Genomic DNA, 16,581 nt, shown 5'->3' on the forward strand with positions numbered 1-16,581 from the left:
GAAAAGCCTGCTAACGTCCCTCCGCCCCAGTGTGAAAGTAGCCTTACTGTCTTCTAACACAATAGAAGCAGTGCATCTGGACTGGTGCAGCCTTGGAAAAAACCTTTTGGAGTCGGGCTCCACACTGCGGGGACTGCCCATAATGTTGCGCTGTGCACTGGATCCTGCTTGGGTGCTCTTCTTGGCACTTTATGCAATGCGTGTACTTAGCTACAGGGTCCTAAGTTTTCCTTCTCTGACATGCCTACCTCAAATCTCATGCTTACCCTACACTGTGATTACCCCACTTCCCATAGCAATGGTGGAAATCCGGCAAAAGGTAACCATGGCAAAAGCTTACTACATATTGTAGTGGAAGATAAGTTCCAGTTTGCTGCACTGCCATTTGGCGTATGCTTTGCTCCCAGAGTATTCACAAAGTTCCTTGTACCTCTTCTTGCCCTTTTAGGAACTCTGGGAATCCAGGTTATCTAGATGACCATCTTCTGAAAGCAGAACTTCAGTCATTTTTTAACTTTCCATCTATTAAATCTTTTGCCCTTGTTTTAACTTTGGATAGTAAAACGTTTTTTTTTTTTTCTGCTAGTAAGTACCTTATACAGCCCACTTCCTGTTTCTTGTCTGGTAAAAAGCCTAGGCTTATGATATGCACAGCTCGCTCTCTCTCGCTCTCGTGAGAGTTTGCCAGGAAGGGAGGGGGGATGAGTCATAAGAGGGACAATGAGAGCTTCAGAGCTGGAGGTGTGCCTCTGTGTCTATGTAAATCCAGGAAGTGAACAGGAAGCAGATTCAGCTGCACACAGTTAAAATGGTTGCAGCCAGACTCAGTGGAGGGAGATTTCTGCAGCATATTTGGCAAGTACAGAATCACAGTATATATAAAATAATATGCAAAGTGGTTGGAGGGAAGTTTCAGAATGGCAAAGATGTTTTTATTACAAATTATGTGAGCAAACTGCAGTTTCTCTTGAAGGACTCCTCTGTTTTCAATGCCCAAGAGGGTACCAGGAGTTATGCAGTCTTGAAGGAAGCCAACCCGATCATCTCATGGACTGAAAAACCTTGTCCAATGATCACTGGTGCCCACATCTCAGGAGTTGACAATTGGCATGTAGTTTACCTAAGCTGTCACTGCCTGAAACAAGGGGATGGGCACCTTACCCCAACATCTTCAATCTAATATGTCACAGATTGGGGGTGGTCCTGGATGTAACCTGGCTTCCAGACTGAACAACAAATTACCTCTTAACATAAGGAAAAGATTTTGGTTGGCTGCACATCCGATAAAACCACCTTTTTATTTTGAAACGTCGTCATCCTTGCTTGATCATAGCTATGATTAAGCGCTGATGTTGGCATGAAACGCTTTAGCTGTTGTGATATATTTGTTAATAATAACAATAACAGTAATACAATTGTTGTATTGTGGATTGTATACTTGGAATGTGTCAAAAGAAAGGTGGTTTTATCGGATGTGTGGCCAACCAGATTATTTTCCTCACATTGTGAAGTCTGCAGCTAATGCCGCGTACGTACACACGGGCGGACTTTTCGACAGAGTAGGTCTGACGGACTTTTCAACTGACTTTTCGAATGAACGGACTTGCCTACACACAATTAACCAAAGTCCGACGGATTCGTACGTGATGACGTACGACCGGACTAAAACAAGGAATTTGCCAATAGCTGCCCCAGCGGCGGTTTTTGTCCGTCGGACTAGCATACAGACGAGCGGACTTTTCGACCGGACTCGAGTCCGTCGGAAAGATTTGAAACATGTTTTATTTCTAGGTCCGTCAAACTTTTGGGGGAAAAAAGTCCGCTGGAGCCCACACGCGAATTATCCGACGGACTCCGGTCCTCCAGGCCAAGTCTGCCGTAAAGTCCACTCGTGTGTACGTGGCATTACAGGGCCAGCGCCTGCTAGTGTACAGTGGAGGTGGGACAGATGGAGACGGACCTTGAGCAATGTTTATTCTTTAACAAATGACCTCCGTTTGTGGTCCGGACCAAGAATCCTCTAGCATTGGCGCCAGATGCTGTGATAATTCCCTGATCTCAATTCAGGCTAATCTTTGCATTTTCACCAGTGTAAAGTGTGCCTCGCCTATTAAGCAAAATAGAGCAAGAAATAAAAACCAGTGATTCTCATTGCACCAAACTAGCCCCGACATACTCGGACTGCTACGCGACGACCCCTGACCTTTTACCAACAGGCCAGACCTGCTGTCACAAGTCCCCCTACTCTATCCTGCTTCTCAGTCTCTTTCTTGGCTGTTGAACCCAAGTCTTATGGGGATTGAGGGGTCTTAAAGTCTGTCATTCTTATATTGTTAAAAGCAAGAAAAGCCACTTCCAAAAGGATGAAAGATCTATTTTCGTACCTGGAAATCCTTTTATTCCTGGTTTGAAAAAAAGGTCCTTCATTTCAAGAGATTACTCTGTGCCTCGTATTTTGGCCTTCTTACAACAGGACTTGACCAGGACGTGGACCTCAATCTGGTTCTCTACACTGCAAAAACTAACCTTTGCAATCCCCTTAGATGTATCCTACAAAGTGGCTTTCTTGGTTCCTGTCACATCTGTCAGACGTCTCTCAGAGCTAGCGTGTTGTAAAAAGTCATTCTTTAGAATGTGGATGACCAACCAATCCTCTGCGGATGCAACATTTGGCTGCAAGGTCCTGGCCTGTTAGGTCTGCTGGCACAGTTTTTTTACTTAGTTGTTGCCCACTTTTCTTATAGTGGGACGTCCCAGAGTCTATGAATATTCAGCCTGTGTCCTGTACTGTACAGTTAAGATTAAATTAATTTTGACTTGCCTGTTCCATATCTTGGAGAATAGTGTAGGACAGGCCACCCTCCCTCCTATTTTTGTGTTACTACTTTTCCTGTGTTACATTGCTTGCTACAAAACTGAGGACTCAGAGTGAGGTAGGGTTTTAGGGGGCAACCAGGGGACATGTCCTCCAAAAGTTTGCATGTGTCCAAACATCTGAAGGTAGCAGCCTATAACCCAGGGTTTGAGTATTCAGTATGTATCCTGTACTGTATTTAAAGATCAGGAATTTACAGTCCAAATTACATCCAAAAAGAAAAAAAAAAGTTTTTTTTGATATGTAGATGCACTTTAAAGGCTCGTTCAATGTGGTACAATGCAGTGTTTTATCTCACGGGCAGCAGTCATTGCGAGGTCCGATGGAACAGTGCAGTCCATGTATCAGCATCTTACACGGTTTTGTGTTGCGTTGTTTTGTTTGTTTTTTTTTTTTTTTTTTTACATGATACTTCATTTAAGTCTCCACCAAGCAGCATAGTGCCATTCTGCACTGCAGAAAAATGGTACATGTCTGCATTTCACTGCACATCACAACAATTGTTTTCTATGTGCCCCTGCAGTGACTGTTGTGTATCCAATTATTCAATGTGGAAAAAACCCTGTTACTGCACATTGTTTGAATAAGTCCTAAAGCAGGGGTAGGAACCCTTGGAGCTCCAGTTGGGGAACTACAAGTCCCAAGAGGCACTGCAAGACTGACAGCCACAGGCATGACTCCCAAGAGAAGGGGAATGATGGGATTTGTGGTTTTAACACAGCTGGAGTGCCAAGGTTTGCTACCTCTGCCCTAAACCCTGGTACGCACTAGCAGGTTTCTTTCGTTCAACCCAGCGGGCTGAACATAAAAAACTGAAGAGCACGAGAGGAGCCCCTATACTAACAATCCGATGTTAGTACAGCAATCTCCCCCACTGAGCTATTGTGTTCGCACAGGGGGACAGCCCCCCACCTCCTCCGCTAGAACACGCCCATCCGCATTCTCAGACATTTGTTTGCTGATTGGATGTCGATCCGTAGACCTTTTCCGGTCATGCCTCTTCGATCGAAGCTTCGGCCCGTGTATTTGGGGCTTAAAGCCATAACATGATCAGACTTAAGTAATTGTGTTCCTTCCCAGCCTTATGTAAACATTTTAGATTGCTGACATGACCGCTGAGACCATCCTCGTTAGCTTGACGCATGTACCCTGCGGCCTCATTTAGTTGTTTGTCATGTTTGTATCTTTTAAAAGTACCACAAGGTGCCTGTCCTTGGGGGGGTATTATTAGTTTTGCACACTCTTATGACCTGACAAGTTACTTTAACGTATCTTGTCAGGTCGCAAGAGTATTCAGCTGTAAAGCTGAACCAGTACTGTATATAAAATGAGTGTGTGTCACTGCGCTAAAGACATGGAGCAAAATTATATTAAAATAAGTGGCGCTACTTTAAAAATGAAAAATTCCAAAAAATTAATATTGGTGCAAAGCCAATAATCAATCACCACATATTCACCCCTGTGTGAGTGAAACAGGAATAATATTGCACCTTCAATCCACCACCAATGTGATTAAAAAGCCCCTTCTATGGAAATACTCACCAGATCGAATTGCCTTTCATTCTCAGGAAAAGGCAGATACGCTTGAGTATTTAATCAATCTCCACTTGGTAGTATCACCTCCCGATCAACTCCTCTCATTGCATGCGTGAGGCTTCCAATAGTGCGTTACTTCCATTAAAAAGTATACCACTCACATTTAAAACCTCTTGTGCTGAGCATTTAAATGGGTTGGTTTAGGTAGGATATAGCTCATCTCAGTCTCACCACCTCCACGCTGGTTTCAACTGTCAGTGGAATCTCCTCCCGTCCTTCCCAAAATCACAGCAGCAACCGAGTTCCGCGTAGCCACGGTCCCTGCGCGTTTCGTCATTTTCTACTTCGACAAAGGGGTGGCTACATGTCACGGTATCTTGGCTTTTCTGGTCACCTCCTCCAAATCTGTAACTCCTTCGGGTCTCTTCATTCTCAGACACACTCGCACAGCAGTGCCTGATTATTATTATTATACAAGATATATATAGCGCCAATAGTTTGCGCAGAACTTTATTCCTGAAGCAAGATGTTTGTCCATCCAGGCTGTTAACCTGGAGGGGTTAATATTACCCACCCTTTGACATGCAATGGGTTAATGACACATAGGGAGACAGTGCTTTTTGATCACATTGGTAGTGGATTCAAGGTGCAATATTATTCCTGTTTCACTTTGGACTTTTTTTTCACCATGGACTTTTGTTGTACGGTCTAGATTGTTTTTTTTTTTTATTTATATATATATATATATATATATACACTTTTTTTTTTTTTTTTTTATTGAATCTCTGATTTCACTTTGTGTATACGTATGTGAACTCCTCTAGCACTAATATGTGGTTGTTTGCGCTACTGTGAAATTGAATATTGGCTTTGCACTAACAATGACAAACATTTTTCAGTACTGTATATAGGGTACATTCCTTTTGAATCTTCCAAGGAGAGTGTATTTTTAACCTCTTTATTGACAGGACTGTTGTATTATTAAACGTCAATTTGTAGTTCGGATCTAGAGTTGTGGTCATAGCCACAGAGAAACTAACAGTAAATGTTATAGATTTATTTCTGATCCTTATTAGCGGGATTATGGTAAAGGCAGCAGAGTTTTGGGGATTTTGTAAATGAGTGTTTAGTCTACACTTACACAGTTTATTATCAACATGCAGCTGCACACAGTTTGCCTTCATATTAAAAGCTTTCAAGCCCTACGTAAATACATTTTAAAACACCTGCAGCAGTGGTCATTGTGATTTGCGGTCCCTGGAGAGAATAGCTAACTTGCATAGAACACTCTGGCAGGGGGACTCATTGTACACATATTAGTTTGTATTGAACTGAACCATCCTAGTGCCACTTATGAAGTCCTCTGATCTTCTGTTACAGGCAACACCCAGCTGGCCTTGCAGATTATCAAAAGAAACCAGCTTCTGCCGTCAATCAAAATGCTGTCGGATCTCCGAAAAAAGCCATTATTCCAGCCCATCCATCAGCCAATGCAACCAATTCAGATGCCAGCTTTCACCACAGTGCAAAGAAAATGATGCATGTTTGCCATTGGACAGATGTGGCAGAACAGCACAATTTAACCAGTACATCAATAAATGGCATATTGGACTTTTTGTGATCTAGATTGGCTTTTTTATGATATTCTGAGGAATGAGGTTTTATGAACATGGATTTAGTCCAGACATAACTGAGCAATGTTTTTTTCCTAGTCTATTTTTTAATCCCTCCTGCATAATGAATAATCATCGGTAATATAAACATTGCAGGGGATGGGTACATGAGTTTTATCACTCTGGTCCCAGTCTTCTGCTGGCCATCATTTTGATGATCTACAAAAGAGCTCAGCAAATAACACAGAATTGTAATCATCATTTTATTTTTTTTTTTTAAGCTGTAATGAAGAAATCAGAGAAACTAATTCTATACAGTTAAAAGTGTATGGTGTATATTTTGAGTGAGTGACAGGAACACTAATAGGGAAAATAAATATTTTCAAGTGCAGGAGCATGCGTCCCTAATACATGTGGTCTTGTTTGCTTTGTGTTCATGTATCCAGTAAGCTAACTTATCTGTAAGTGAAAACATTGTCAGGTTCTGGAGATGTCCATATCACATTAAAATTACTACTAGCGAACATTTAAATGGACCTTAAGTCTATGGCCCCTTTCACATTGGCCAGATCTGTTTTTTCTCAGCAGGGGCTCTGTCTACTGATCCTCTGCTGAGCAGAGCGGGCAGATGACATGTCTTATGCAGAGCAGACACAGCCTGCTGTGCTCTATGGGCAACCAGATGTAATCGAACTTGCTGTCCGTTTACACCCGGCTGCCATCCGATCTGGCCACCTGTTGTTTTTTTTTTGCCAGATCAGATAGGATCTGGAGGTAGCCGAGTGTAAACGGACACAAGTCCATTTACAGTGAGGGAAAAAAGTATTTGATCCCCTGTTGATTTTGTACGTATGCCCACTGACGAAGAAATGATCAGTCTATAACTTTAATGGTAGGTTTATTTTAACAGGGAGAGACAGAATAACAAAAATATCCAGGAAAACGCATTTCAAAAAAGTTATCAATTGATTTGCATTTGGAGTGAAATAAGTATTTGATCCCTTATCAGTCAGCAAGATTTTTGGCTCCCAGGTGTCTTCTATATAGGGAAAGAGCTGAGATTAGGAGCACTCGCTAAAAGGGAGTGCTCCTAATCTCAGCTTGTTACCTGTATAAAAGACACCTGTCCACAGAATCAAGAATCGGACTCTAATCTCTCCACCATGGCCAAGACCAAAGAGCTGTCCAAGGATGTCGGGGACAAGATTGTAGACCTACACAAGGCTGGAGTGGGCTACAAGACCATCACCAAGCAGTTTGGTGAGCGGGTGACAACAGTCGGTGGGATTATTCGCAAATGGAAGAAACACAAAATAACTGTCAATCTCTCTGTGTGGGGCTCCATGCAAGATCTTGCCTCGTGGAGTTTCAATGATCGTGACGAATTGGCCCAGAACTCGGAAGAGTTTTAGCAATGATCTCAAGGCAGCTGGGGCCATAGTCACCAAGAAAACAATTGGTATCGCACAACACAGTGAAGGACTGAAATCCTGCAGCGCCCACAAGGTCCCCCTGCTCAAGAAAGCACATGTACAGGCCTGTCTGAAGTTTGCTAATGAACATCTGAATGATTCAGAGGAGAACTGGGTGAAAGTGTTGTGGTCAGATAAGACTAAAATCAAGCTCTTTGGCATCAACTCAACTCTCCATGTTTGGAGAAGGAATGCTGCCTATAACCCCAAGAACACCATCCCCACCGTCAAACATGGAGGTGCAAACATTATGCTTTGGGGGTGTTTTTCTGCTAAGGAGACAGGACAACTTCAACGCATCAAAGGGACAATGGACAGGGGGCCATGTACCGTAAAATCTTTGGTGAGAACCCAAGGGTGGGTGTATGGGTATTCCAGCATGACGAGGAACCAAAACACACGGCCAGGGCAATAAAGATCCTGGAGTGGCCTACCCAGTCTCCAGACCTTAATCCCATAGAAAATATGTCGAGGGAGCTAAAGGTTGAAGTTACCAAACGTCAGCCTTGAAACCTCAGGAAAAGTCTGACCTCTGTGATTGCCAACAGGGGTTTTGCCACCTAGTACTCAGTAAGTCATGTTTTGCGAAGGGGTCAAATACTTATTTCACTCATTAAAATGCAAATCAATTTATAACTTTTTTGAAATGTGTTTTTCTGGATTTTTTTGTTCTGTCTCTCACTGTTAAAATAAACCTACCATTAAAATTACAGACTGATCATTTCTTTGTCAGTGGGCAAATGTTTAAAATCAGCAGGGGATCAAATACTTTTTTCGACTAACTGTACCTCCGTCTCCATATCAGAGAATGGAGGTCTGATCAGGTCCAGCTGAAAAACAGCTGAACCCGATTGGGTCTCTCGTATGAAAGGGACCTAACTGTTAATATGCACAAACTTCCCAACGTAGCCAAAAATAGATATGATCCCGTTGTGAAGATGTGTTTTAGGAGGTCAGAAACCCAGCACAAGCAGCATTGGCAGGTGTTCAAATTGCTGTAGAATGTAGTAGGGAGTTAAAAAAAAAAATACTAATGAAAAGAACACATAAATGCATAATTATAAAAGGCATGGTTATCATGTTATTGTTAGTCATGGCAAATACTTTGCTTGTCTTTTCTCATTCTTTTTTTTTTTAGCTCTTTTCTGCTGGATTATGATTGCATTGCAGTAGTTCAGGGGATGCAGAATTATATGAAAATAATTTCTTCCTGTGCAGCTGAGAATGGCTGCTGACAATCTTACAATCTGCCCTCTGTAAGGCAGTGAGTTGCCTCGGTTGCTGGGCATTTAGGTTTTATTTTTCAGGATGAAAAACCTTTTATACATTATGTTGCATTTTTGGCCTTGTGGGACTTTGTGCCTTTTACTTTAAGACTTTCGGTCTGCTATAAATGTCTCATATATAAACAGATGACAGAAAAAAAATGTTTGTGTGTGGGATGGGGGGGATTTGATTTGTTGGAGGAATGGCTGGTGTTAGCACTTAAGTCATCCCGACACCATGGTTGACAAGGTTTCAGGATGATTAAAGCGCATTATGTCTATTATATTATATTATGAAATTGTTTAACTCACCATAATGCAGGATTAGTGGGAGCCCCGAGTGTCACTTGCCACAGTTGCCTGCCACCAGATTCAACGTGTCACTTGCCACCATTGCCTGCCACCAGATATAGCATGTCTTTTGCCACTATTGCCTGCAACCAGATGCAGCGTCAGCACTACTGCCTCAGCCAGCTGACAAATCAACAGGCATAAGATTCTCAAGACATGGGAACCCTACAATCGGCACATGCGCAGTTGACAGTCGGGTTCCCCTCCTATGAAAATCTAATGTGCCGCTGATCTCCTAGGAGGCAGACCCAGCTCACGCAAGGAAGGACAGAAAGCGATGATGCGAACGGCACGCCAATCTGGAAACAAACGTCCTCTGCTCCCGGAAGCAGCCTGGTGTCATGGACTGGTAGCGGCCTGGGGGTTGGGGACCCCTGCCCTAAGAGGCGATTTATTAAAACATGCATGGTTGCAAGCTAAATGTCTACAGCAGACACCTGCACTCTTGTTCTACCTTAAAGAAGCAATAATCTATCAGCCATAAGTCGAATCGGAGCAACAGACATTGTCCACAAGAGCTGAACTTGATGGCAAACATTCTGATCATTGTACAGAACTGGAAAATTTTGGCAAAATCAGGTGATGGATTGCCTAATGTCTCGATTTCCCAGCAAAAAAAAAAAAAAAACCTAGGCAAGAAATGTTATTTTATTTACCTATTCTGAGGTGTTTGTTTACATCTCCTGGTGTCTGAACAGAGCTATAACATGTGCTCATTGTCTTCATTAGAAACCATCTGCTCTCCTAGGAGAATACAGGAAATTGTGCTAGACAGATAAGTCATCAGAAGGAAGCATACACATGGCTAAGTTTGCAACAGTAATTCAGCCGCCATCAAGGATACTTCTGATATTCTAAGGCCCCTGGGCGGTGGGGGCGTCGGCAGTAAAACGGCGCTATTTTTAGCGCCACTTTACCGTCGTTTTTGTGGCGGTATTCGGCCGCTAACGGTGCGGTTTTAACCCCCGCTGGTGGCCGAAAAAAGGGTTAAAACCGCTCGCATAGCGCCGCTACATCCGCGGTATAGCCGCGCTGCCCCATTGATTTCAATGTGCAGGAGCGGTGAATACACCGCTCCAAAGATGCTGTTTGCAGGAGTTTTTTTTTTCTCCTGCCAGCGCACCACTTCAGTGTGAAAGCCCTCAGGCTTTCACACTGGAGAAACAGCAGTGGCAGTTTTAGGTCGGTTTGCAGGCGCTATTTTTAGCGCAATAACGCCTGCAAACCGCCCCAGTGTGAAAGGGGCCTAAAGGAGCACTGAAGCATGATGGAATATGCTAACTACAGGCATGGTGATGTCATACTACTTGTAGAACCTTTTTGTTTGGATATTACCATTATTTTTTTTTTATAATACCGGATTTATATAGCACCAACAGTTTGCTTTACAATATAAAGGGAGTCAGTACAGATGCAATAAAATACAGAAGGGTTAAGGGGGCCCTGCTCATAAGAGCTTACAATGTTATATGGTGGGGCAAGTGGTAGAAAAATGTAATAACTTTGAGGGATGAGCTGATAAAAGAATTAAAAATTCATTTGTTAGGTGGAGGCGGATTAGGCTTCCCTGAAGAAATTCGTTTTCAGGGATCATTTAAAGGTGGCCAGAGTAGGAGATAGCTAGACAGGTTAAGGTAGAGAGTCCCAGAGGGTGGGAGAGACTAGTTTGAGAGGAGCGGAGAGGACAGTTTAGGGGATTTTTTGAAACCAGACTGGTGATGTAGCTCAGGGCAGAGTTGTGAACGAATGGCTTTGTATAGTGATGTTAGTACTTTCAATTTTTTTTTTTTGCTCGGCAATCGGAGGCCAGTGGAGGGAGTGGCAGAGATGGATGGCAAATACTTAGCTCTTGGTAAGGTAGTTGAGTCTGATACAGTTCAAATGCTCAGCTTAAATTATTGAAAACAGAAACGAGTAAGAAATAATCCATATAAAAATAGCAAAGAGAATGCAGCGCTGTGCAATAATAGCCTTAATGATAATAAAAGTACTATTACTATATCATCAATACTAAAAAAAGAGAATTTAATATAAAATATGGTGCAACAAAAATTAGTAAATCAAGCAAGTTCACAGTGAAAAAAATCCTTCCATCCTTGCAATAACCTCAATATTCAGTATGCAAAAAGAGAGATGAATATAAAATATGGTGCTATCAAAATTGGTTAATCAAGCAAGTTCACAGTGAAAAAAATCCTTCCGTTGAATAAAATGTGTCCAAAAAAAGAAGAAACAATGTCCTCAGTAATCTTCAAATCCTCAGATGATATTATTATACAGGATTTATATAGCGCCGACAGTTTACGCAGCGCTAACATAATTAAAGTGCATACGTACAATAATACTCCATAAAGTGACTCTTGTGAAGAAAAATCCTGTTCAATAGGAAGGTGACTTTGCACACGTGCTCCCCCCCCCCCCCCCCTTGTGACTGCACTCATCTCAAGCAGTGTGACCGCACAACTAAGTTTGGTCCACATTAGCTGTTGAACCACTACTGGGCTCTTAAGAAGGGTTAAGAAGTTTTCAGCAGGATCCCACAGTTACATTCACAGAGGATATCCTCAATGTTAAAATAAGAAAGAGGCTGGATAGGGCATTATTGTTTGTTTGCAAGTTTAATTAACAAAAGAACATCAGCATAAAGTAGCAAAAAACCTCTTCCAGGTAGGTATATGTGCCAGTAATCTGCTCAAACAAGCATGAAACTGTCTCCTCCATCGTCCTGGCCCCTCCCCTACATGTGACGACACAGGGCTAGTCACGTGTCTTCCTCAGGAGGATCTGATTGGATGGTGGAGACTACTAGGTTATATACTGTGTTGGCGGCCATTTAAATGGAGCCGAGATCAGCGCCATTTTGTTGTAGGTCCATGTAACTGATATACCACAATCGCGGCCATGTTTATGTAGCTGTCAGCCGTCCTAATAGACGCCATTTTGTTGCTGATATCACTTTAAACAGAAATAATTATTTACAGAACGGGGAGACCACAATAGGATGAAGCCCCCCGAAAGAGAAACTATAACAAACATCACATTCACTACCCATTATTTAAATAAAAATACAATTATGAACCTATCCATTAATGCAAATGCAGAATCAGGTAAGAACCCCCCCTTACCCCTAAATTGATATACACCAAATATAAGGTATATATATCATCCTTCCTAATGGTTCCATGTAAATAATTAACTGGATCATAACAATGTAACCCACTACCAAAACATCATAAAGATCGTTTAAAAAGATGGAACATGTATATATGCAATAAGTACTACTACAGATTTTAAGTAAAAAAAGAAAGTATACCCAACATAAATCACTTAGTGACATATCTTGAATAAAAATGATTAGTTAAAAATGAATATTATGTAGCCCCCCTCAAACACCAGACATGTGGTCAAAAAACCAACTACAAGGGGCCGGTACAGTGCTTGAAAAAGAGAGACACAGTCATAAGGAAACCATCTAACCATCAGGTTAGGGGCCCTTTTATAAGTGATTTTTTGGTTTATCTGGTAGAGAATCACACAGTGATGTATCCTGCTTTAGCACACGCCAATATTTAGTAATAATCCTTCTACATCCTTTTTCTGTAAACTGTAATCCAATACTAAACAAGTCTCATTCCCCAAATTAATATTCCTACCTGTAGTATCCTCCAATAACCTTTCTTTATCCACATCCCTAATTTTTAACCTTTCTCTCGCCAGGAAGTTGGCATCATATCCCTTATCCATAAACATCTTAGTTTATCTGTTTATCAAAATCTCCAAACCTTGTGCAGTTTTTTTTTTTTATCCGCATTTATTGTCCCCTGGGGATATTAACAATCCAGGGCCTGTGATGGGAGCTCATCGTAGGAATGTAAGAATTACAATCTGTCTCCTTTAAAGTATGAAACAGTCTCCATACCGTATTGTGTGTTCCTAATCTCTAAATCTAAGAAGTGTATCTTTTGATCACTAATTTCCCATGTGAGGCTTATATTATGGTCCTTTTGATTCATTGTTAAAGATTCCACATCATTGGTTACCCCCTCCCAGACTATGATCAGATCATCTATAAAATGTTTATACAACAGAATTCTGGGGTCTGGATTCAAAGTGATACCCTCTTCTTCCCATTTTGCCATGTACAAGTTATCCACACTAGGTGCAAACTTGGCACCCATTGCTACCCCCCTTATTTGCAAATAATGAATAATACCGTACCAAAAATAGTTGTGTTAAACAAAATTTTAAACATTTCAGAATAAACTTTCGTTCCTTTCGTGTATACTTCTGGCTCCTTTTTAATGCCCACTTGACTGCTTGCACAGCCCCACCATGGTCTATATTAGTATATATATTGAAGCCACATCAGCCATTGCCAATACTATGCTGCTACCTGCATTGCACTCTCTAAGCAACTGTAGCATGTGTTTTGTATCTTTCAGAAATGCTTTTGTTACCTTTACTAAGGGTTGTAAATGGAGATCAATGTACCCCCCCCCCCCAATCTAGCGGTCAGGGACTCAATCCCACTAACAATGGGTCTACCCAGGGGATTTATCTTGTCCTTATGTATTTTTGGAACATAGTAGGTGACTGTGTACATGCGGTCAATATTAGATCATTTTCCTCATGCTTATTTAATATAATTATATTTGCTCCATATTGAACTAACGCTTCTAATTCTTTCTTATATTGCTTTATGGGGTTTATGTTTAAAATTTCAAATGTATCTCTATCATCCAATATCCTATTCATTTCCTGTTTATACTGGTCAGTTGATAGCACTACAATCCCCCCCTCCCTTGTCCGCTGGACGAACAACAATATCCTTACGTGTCTCTAGTGATCTGATGCCTTTTTTAATGTCTCTATGTTCATATACTTTTTTTAATTGGTAATTCCTCAAGCTCAGACATAACAAGGCGCTTGAACATAACATATTTATTGTTTAAAATCTTGGGGTTAAACACAGACTTATTCCTGAGTCCCATGTGACTACCTTCCAATATTGCTCTTTCAATAGGGTTTTGAGCATAATACTTTTTAATATTGAGTTTCCTAATAAATTTCTGAATCCCTACATAGGTGTCAAACTTGTTGAGACCTTTCTTGGGAGCATATTTGATCCCCTTATCAAGAGTGATCAATTTTTGCCTAGTCACATTTGTCCCACTGAGATTATAAATCCCTGAACCTAATTTTCCCGCCTTCTTTTTCTGTTGTACCCTTGTGCCTGCTCTCCCCCCTCTTTTTCTATGTTTCTTCATGGGCAGGATCCACCCAACCCTTCCTAAAAAAAAAAAGAGTCATCATACATAATGTCATGGTCGCCTTTATACAGTGGTTATCTGTTGTGCATCTCAATCTTATATGTATCCTGAGGGGGTCCATTTGATTTGGATCTCTGAGGTTTGGGTGAGTAATATGGGTAATCCACCTGCGGGGGGCCCCTATAAGGAAGGGGTGCCCTATAGGAATAATACTCGCCTTGCAGTGGACCCCTATATGGAGGGGGTCCACCCTGTTGGGGGGTTCTATTTGGAGAACCTTGTTGTTACTGTCCCCCATGATATTGACCCCTGTGTTAGGGGGCTCCATTGTGGGGATTTCCTCTCATTTGATAATTGTTACCTTAGTGACCTCTATTCCAAGGGCCCCTATTGGGAATAATCCATAATCACACACAAGATCACTTTTATCTGCAGTGGTCATCTCCGCCGCTCACTGGACCCGCCGGTAGCGGCAGAGACGATCGCGTCCTTTCCCATGGATGCCTGGTTGCCGACTGAGGGGAAGATGGCCCCTGCTCGGCTCCATCACATGGGAGGGCGAAAGCAACGTCAAACGTCACTTCCACCCATAGCTCTTAAAGGAGAATTTTTTTTTTATTGCATTTTAGTGTAAATATGAGACCTGAGGTCTTTTTGACCCCAGATCTCATATTTAAGAGATCCTGTCATGCTTTTTTTCTATTTCAAGGGATGTTTACATTCCTTGTAATAGGAATAAAAGTGATCCAAAATTCTTTAAAAAAAAAAAAAAAACTGTGTCAAAATAAATTAAAAGTAAAATAAATAATAAAAAATAATACATTTAAAAGCGCCCTGTCCGACAAGCTCGCGAGAAGCGAACGCATACGTGAGTAGCGCCCTCACAGAAAAACTGTTCAAACCACACATGTGAGGTATCGCTGCTATCGTTAGAGTGAGAGAAATAATTCTAGCCCTAGACCTTTTCTGTAACTCAAAACTGGTAACCTGTAGAAATTTTTAAACATCGCCTATGGAGATTTTTAAGGGTAAAAGTTTTTTTGCCATTCCACAAGCGGGCACAATTTTGAAGCATGACATGTGGGGTATCAATTTACTCAGCGTAACATTATCTTTCACAATATGAATAAAAATTGGGATAACTTTACTGTTGTCTTATTTTTTAATTAAAAAAAGTGTATTTTTTCCAAACAAAGTGCGCTTGTAAGACCGCTGCACAAATACGGTGTGACAGAAAGTATTGCAACGACAGCCATTTTATTCTCTAGAGTGTTCTAGCAAAAAAAATAATTTTAACTTGTAAACAAGTGTAAAAAAGAGGCTTGGTCCTTAAAGTGGATGTAAACCCAATGTCATCCTTTCTAAACTACTCCCATATACCAAAGCCAAGCACTAGGATATACATGCCTCCTGCATGTATCTTTACCTGTCAAATGTCTCCCCTCTGTCTGTTATTAGACCCTAAAAACTGCATATTCTGTGGGTGGGTCTGTTGTCTGGAGCTCGGTGGGTGGAGTCGTGATGTCAGACTCCCCGCCCACCTCTACACTCCCCTTGTCAATATGCATTTTCTCCTGTGTATTTCTTACACTGAACTTCTGCTATGATCTTTAACATCCAGTGAAAAGATAGGAAAGTAACCACATGACTTCAGCATTCCCAATTATGCTGAGGTGTGGAACATCCAATCCTGGCAGAGCAGCAGAAGAAAGGAGTGGGAGGGAATTAAAAAATAATGCATGTCTTAGGCTAGTGCACAAGATGTAAATCACCTGTCACTCACAGCAAGGGGGAGGATTTGACAAAGTTTTTCTCAGTTTGTCAAGATTTATCTCACTGAACAATAAAAGGATTGCTCAGAGATGGATTAACTTTTTGTGGCAAGACTGGGCTCAAATGATAGGAAATCTTATACTCTATATTATGACATTACATAATAAGTGGTTTACATCCACTTTAAGTGGTTCAAGGGAGTGCACCTAATCTCAGCTTGGTACCTGTATAAAAGACACCTGTCAGACGCAATCAGTCAGATTCCAATCTCTCCACCATGGCCAAGACCAAAGAGCTCTCCAAGGATGTTAGGGACAAGATTGTAGACCTACACAAGGCTGGAATGGGCTACAAGACCCATCGCCAAGCAGCTTGGTGAGAGGCTGACAACAGTTGGTGTGATTATTCGCAAATGGAAAAAACACA

General features: G+C 41.5%; 1 protein-coding gene across 2 annotated transcripts in view; it reads left to right on the forward strand.

Moving 5' to 3' along the window:
* CNOT10 (CCR4-NOT transcription complex subunit 10) overlaps positions 1–6,027 on the forward strand; it is a 224,901-nt gene extending 218,874 nt beyond the window's left edge. For both annotated transcript variants that reach the window (XM_073630300.1, XM_073630301.1), the window contains one exon: positions 5,792–6,027. In XM_073630300.1, the coding sequence (XP_073486401.1) occupies positions 5,792–5,949 (158 nt within the window). In that variant the 3' untranslated portion in view covers positions 5,950–6,027. The remainder of the gene's footprint in view (positions 1–5,791) is intronic.
* The last annotated feature ends 10,554 nt before the right edge of the window (positions 6,028–16,581 follow it).

Source organism: Aquarana catesbeiana, linkage group LG05 (genome assembly GCF_042186555.1).
Source record: "Aquarana catesbeiana isolate 2022-GZ linkage group LG05, ASM4218655v1, whole genome shotgun sequence".
Classification (NCBI taxonomy): Eukaryota; Metazoa; Chordata; class Amphibia; order Anura; family Ranidae; genus Aquarana; species Aquarana catesbeiana.